The sequence below is a fragment of the Lactuca sativa genome, chromosome 4, assembly GCF_002870075.4.
Source record: "Lactuca sativa cultivar Salinas chromosome 4, Lsat_Salinas_v11, whole genome shotgun sequence".
In the NCBI taxonomy this organism is placed as follows: Eukaryota; Viridiplantae; Streptophyta; class Magnoliopsida; order Asterales; family Asteraceae; genus Lactuca; species Lactuca sativa.
In genome coordinates, this window is record NC_056626.2 from 85,085,592 (window position 1) to 85,090,935 (window position 5,344).

At 33.1% G+C, this 5,344-nt stretch overlaps 2 protein-coding genes across 5 annotated transcripts; one reads left to right on the top strand and one right to left on the bottom strand.

Moving 5' to 3' along the window:
* Positions 1-695: 695 nt before the first annotated feature.
* LOC111917203 (uncharacterized) lies at positions 696-2,709 on the top strand. Of its 2 annotated transcripts, none has more exons than XM_023912871.3 (2): positions 696-1,138; positions 1,747-2,709. In XM_023912871.3, the coding sequence occupies exon 1, from the start codon at positions 726-728 to the stop codon at positions 1,113-1,115; it is 390 nt and encodes a 129-aa protein (XP_023768639.1). In that variant the 5' UTR covers positions 696-725; the 3' UTR covers positions 1,116-1,138; positions 1,747-2,709. The 2 variants fall into 2 exon arrangements, with proteins under 2 accessions (XP_023768639.1, XP_023768646.1); XM_023912878.3 differs by having other exon boundaries at positions 1,806-2,709.
* Positions 1,866-5,126, bottom strand: LOC111917190 (aspartic proteinase Asp1). 3 transcript variants are annotated; one of them, XM_023912852.3, is made up of 8 exons: positions 4,871-5,125; positions 4,085-4,202; positions 3,689-3,909; positions 3,355-3,579; positions 3,099-3,237; positions 2,508-2,708; positions 2,336-2,408; positions 1,866-2,179 (listed from the first exon to the last, which is right to left on the bottom strand). In XM_023912852.3, exons 1-8 carry the CDS (start codon positions 5,038-5,040, stop codon positions 2,070-2,072), a joined length of 1,257 nt encoding a protein of 418 aa, XP_023768620.1. In that variant the 5' UTR covers positions 5,041-5,125; the 3' UTR covers positions 1,866-2,069. The 3 variants fall into 3 exon arrangements, with proteins under 3 accessions (XP_023768620.1, XP_023768627.1, XP_042757013.1); XM_023912859.3 differs by having other exon boundaries at positions 4,072-4,202; positions 4,871-5,009; XM_042901079.2 differs by having other exon boundaries at positions 2,336-2,708; positions 4,871-5,126.
* Between the last annotated feature and the right edge of the window lie 218 nt (positions 5,127-5,344).

Genomic DNA, 5,344 nt, shown 5'->3' on the forward strand with positions numbered 1-5,344 from the left:
TTTTCCGGATTGGTTTTCCGGCCTCTGCCATACATGACAATAAAGTTCAATTTGCGACACCATTTCTTTATTTTCCTCATTTATTGTAAGAAATAATTATTTAGATTTCTTTACTTATGTAATTAGATGACATTGTTTATCTTCCTTTACTGAATTATCTCAATTCAATTCAACATGCTACTTTACTAAAACAAAACAATACCTTCCGACCCCGGCAACGCCGGAGAATCCTTTTTAGTTATTATAATTTTTTTAGCCTTAAATCTATTTTCAAATTTTTTAAAGTATTATAATTTAATTAATCCTATATATTATTACATGCCCTATTCTATATACACCACAGGAAAAAATAACAAAAAATAAAACAAAAACTAGTAGGGTAAATTTTCGTTGGCATTCAATATTCTTTTTATATTCGGGTTTACTTTTTGTATTTAGCTTAAACTCTTTTATTTTTATTTGAGTTTTTTGTTTTATGGTAGGTAATGACTAATGATATCGTTAGCCATTAAAAAAAAACTTAATGTTTATTTTCCATTAAAAAAAAACCGATGCAAATTTTAAAAAATTAAAAATTTAAAACCATAAAAATCATCCATGTTAAATTTTCTCCATAAATAGTTATGGTGGTACTTTTACGGTTTTACCAACTACAAGGATCATTTATGTAATTTCGTCTACACGTAAAGGAGAGAGATAACGCCTGTTTTATTTTCATTGCGTCGATGTCGGAGGCATACGAGAGAGTGAAAGGGGGCAGGCTGACCTTCAAAGGAGGAACCCTAGCTTCAAGAAGCAAATCCATTGATAAAAAGAAGAAGAAAAAGCACAAGAAATCATCTGACGAAAACGCTAACGTCACCGAAGAAATTCTCACCGGGGACGCCGCTACTGCGACTGCAGAAGATGGTGGTGGTTCCGCGGCTGCGGAAGGTGGATCAGGAGGAGGCGATGACGGTATTTACACGATTGATGCGGCGAAACGCAGGAAGTACGATGATCTGTTCCCTGTGGAGGCTAAGAAGTTCGGGTATGATCCGAAAGCGAAGGTGAAGTCGGTTGAGGATGCCCTTGACGATAGAGTGAAGAAGAAGGCTGATCGTTATTGCAAATAGATGAGCTCATTTCTAAATCGAAGGTACTCATAATCATTGAGTGATGTTGAATGAGATAGATCGAATGTTGATTTGCTGTGAATTGATGTTATACTCTACGTAGGCTTTTGTTTTCTGTTTCGTAAGTCACTGTTCTTGGTCTAATTGCAAGTTCGTTTACTTTCACGTAGACACTGTTGCCTAATTGAACATTAAGCTATCGATTAAAATTGCTTGAAAGCTTAAAGGCCATGAGAATCAACATTGTCTACAGCTATTGAATTCCCAGGACCTCTTAGTTATTGTTAGTGAAACTGCTTAAGATTGGGAAAACAGTTGATTTATGACTGTGTTACATGTTTCTTTTATGCACTTTTAATGCAATTAGATAATATGCTTTGTGGTAGATAACATTTGCAAACATTCTTTCGATCAGAAATTGCACCTTTAATTCTGGACTTTTATGAGTTTTATCCCTCTCAACCAAAATAAACAAAACAAAATTGCTGCTCAATCTTGTGTGAAGGGTTTGAAGTTTCATAAAAGGGCCAAATGCAAGAAATAGCTAACATACTTTCATTTATCTGTATTACAACATCTTACTTTCGTTTCTTTCAGTCACATCGTTTCTTTTATCTTTTTTTCTTATCAGGACATTATATTTTGAAAAAAACTATCAAATTATAGCATGGAAATTTGCTTTGTATTCAGATGACATTCCTATAATTGGGGTTGCATACAAAAATGGGCGTGTTGTACTTGAGATATTACTTGAAATACAAAGCAGCTTGAAGTTTGTATAATTTAGATAGTTTACATTTATAAACCTTACCATGAAGTATGAAGTATGAAAGTAGGATCCTTTTAATCAATCTTGTAGACCTATACAGACTATGTATAATGCTTTACATTTTTATATAATCTGGTAAACTCAACCACTTAATTTACAGCCTGTTTCTGTAGCTGGAGACACAATCAAAAGATGATTGTGTTGGACCTTGGTGGGTTGTCACAGTTTGCAGGAATCCATCCAATTGTTTGTTTTTCATTGTCATATATCACCATCTTATCTTGCATCGATATATCTACAAAATACACAAAAATCTTCACTATTTTTGTCTTTTTTAAACTACTTCAACACTTTTTTAGGTGGTGGGACATAAAATTTCAATTTCTGTCCCATTGTTATTAGTCTCAGTCCAATGCATGTCAAATACAGTATAAATGTTTTCTAATCGTACCTCCAATTATGTTGAAGTTTTGAAGTCCGACTTCAGTGCCATTGAGAACTCCTAAACAGACACTCCCTCTTGACTGTGAAAGTAAGAAAAAGAAAATCCAAATTCCATGAGTCAGAAAAACTTGATTTTGTTTGGTGGATTTTAAATAATTGGAATGAAAAAGGAGACTTACTGAGATAAGAAGGTATCCTTCAAGTGGGATTTCGAATTGAGTTTTGGATCTCCAACCATTGGAAAAGCTTAAAGCCACAGGCTTAAAGTACTTCTTTACATCCCTTATGCTTCTGAATGGTTTTCTTCCTTTCCAGCAAAAGGGTAGAGTTTCATCATCTACTGCTTCTCGTATAGGCTTCCCACTCAATTCTTTTGTTATCTATCAATATGAAATAACATCCAAAAATGAGTAATGAATTATGATATTTAGTTTCTAGATTTGTTCAAAATAACCATTTTAACCTTGAATTATGGCCGACTATTGTGCTTGTTACGTTAAAAAAATAATAATAATAATAAGCCAAACACTCTGTTGGCATAAACCAACAATAAAAAGGGATTAGTTGTAAGAAAGTTTCCTTTTTTATTTATTTTGATTAATTTCCAAAAGCCTGAAGACGTTAATAACTTACAAGCTTCATAAACGCTAATTATAAACGATAGACTTGATTTTCACGTTTTTATGGCTAACAGCCTTATGAAACGGATTAATTGATAAAATCCTAGTCAGAGTGTAAAGTTCTATAATAGCTAAAGTTGAAAAACTTACCAAATAAAGCAAACCCTCGTACGCTTGGGAACTTAGATACGTGTATGAGCTTCCACTATCAAAAATCACAAGTAGATTCTTTAGCCCGGTTGCTTTTCCACCATAAATCACCTCTCCATACCCAGGTGAATAGTGCTTCCTGAAACACATTTCATAAATCATCAAAAAAAAAAAATCCATTAACTTTCTATCAATGTTTTTGTGATAAAAAAACTTCATCATCTATCTATGTGGGAATTTTTTTTACACTTATTACCTATAATCGCGTGACATTGGGGTCGATATTACACGTGAAGAATCATACACATCATCTCCAAAGAACAAAAACCCGCCTCCACGACTACTGAAACAGTGCCCAACAACATTCCGAATTAGACCTTGACTATGAAGTTGCGATACAATTCCCGTTTTACCCTTCCCTAACCCAAGAACTCCATCAAGAGGTTGATAAGATGGACCAGGGATCTGATCATATCCACACCTGTTCACAACACAACACAAACAAAAAATATTTAATTCTTATCCCACTTACATCACTTCCGGTCCCAGTCAGACACAGTTACACAGTCTGTATAAAAAATGTTACAAACCCAATGGCGAGACGAGGAGTGATTCGAACGCCAGTTGTAAGATTAAGAAGGGAGACATCGTTGACAAGGACACCGAGAGATGAACCACCATCAGCATACTCGACTTCATAATCACATTGATTAGGGTCATCACATCTGTGATCCCCTGAGTGGAGTGATGCACAAAGAGGATCTTTACATGGAACTAGATCGTTATTTGGTCTGTAGTAAGGATGTGGGGCCTACAACACATTACACACAAAGATAAAAGCATAAACAAAGGAAATGCTTAATGTATCCACTATGAAGTATGAACAACCATATATGGTATAGTTTACCAAAGTTAAGTCCATTAAGAAATATAGTATGAATGGAAAGGAATTTAAATGTTGAACTGATTATACCATGAACAACAACCTGAGTGCAATGTACACAAGGAGCATCACACTGAAGCCATGTTAGATCGCTACCCGTGTCGGGATCAACAAAATAAGGCCTCGGAGGATGTCCAATGTTTATCTGAGCATAATAATACCTGTTTTTTAACCATATATTAGATTTATCAGTACAACATATTCATAAATTATTACATTGGATTCATCAATAATCATCAGAATAGAAATGCATATAACTACTACAAATCTTGTCAAATTCAAACTGATAATTTCAAAAAAGAAACAAGTGCGTAAAATTACGATGTGAGAAATCATGAAGAACGAATTATGATATGGTTTTCTCCCTAAAAACAAGCAACAAGAATCTCCAAAGCATCTACCCATGACAAATTGGCACCATTATTTTCAATATACAAGTTAATTGGAATATTTTATTATTTCTATCATCATAATTTTATGGAATTCTATTATTCGAATTTGATTTTGGTCTACATCAAAATTTTGAAGTCAAGTTGTTGTTTGAAAAAGGAGCCAGAAGCTTATCTAAGTTTACTGATCGATCGGATCAACTGATACGTTTCGTACAAAATCTAATTTATTCTGTTGATTTACCAAATGAAGTTAACTCGAAAATATCAATTTAACTATTTCCTTCACTTTGATAGATTCTCCAATGATAACTTCAATACAACGACCAATTCAAATGTCGAATCCAAAATTCTAAAGCATTTATCCGTTGATTCAAGCTGAATCGATGAGAAACTATAAAGTTAGAGATGAAGTTATTCGAGTAATTAGTACTTCTCACCCTTGAGGATAAACATTGCCGTATAGAGGAAGTACAACGGATGAACAGATTGATTTTCCGGTAGACGGCCATTTCCACCATTTTTGCCGGCGATCATCGGAAGCCGATGACGGTGGTACGATCAGCGCTAAGGACAGAAAACACAATACCACTATTATACCTGTTTTCATCGGATGTTTATGGTTTGAATTTTTTGATAGAGAAAATATAGGAGTAAAAATAATAATTGAATAATTCTTTTTTTTATAAGTTATCTATTAAATGCTTTTTTGTGTTTATATTGACTATATATATAGAGAGAGGATGGAAGAGATACTTTGGTTGATAACGAGGGAAACAAATAAAAATATTAATTTATTTTTATGATTAAAATTTTAGACCTTTTAGTTTATATATATATATATATATATATATATATATATATATATATATATATATATATATATATATATATATATATATATATATATATAT

What these genes read in the sequence shown, in the direction of transcription:
- LOC111917203 (XM_023912871.3), top strand. Translation starts at nt 726, where the DNA reads ATGTCGGAGGCATACGAGAGAGTGAAAGGGGGCAGGCTGACCTTCAAA.
- LOC111917190 (XM_042901079.2), bottom strand. Translation starts at nt 5,040, where the DNA reads ATGAAAACAGGTATAATAGTGGTATTGTGTTTTCTGTCCTTAGCGCTG. An exon ending in GGCAATGTTTATCCTCAAGG is followed by an intron (nt 4,203 to 4,870) that starts GTGAGAAGTACT and finishes GTTAAAAAACAG; the next exon opens with GTATTATTATGCTCAGATAA. An exon ending in CCAATGTCACGCGATTATAG is followed by an intron (nt 3,238 to 3,354) that starts GTAATAAGTGTA and finishes AATGTGTTTCAG; the next exon opens with GAAGCACTATTCACCTGGGT.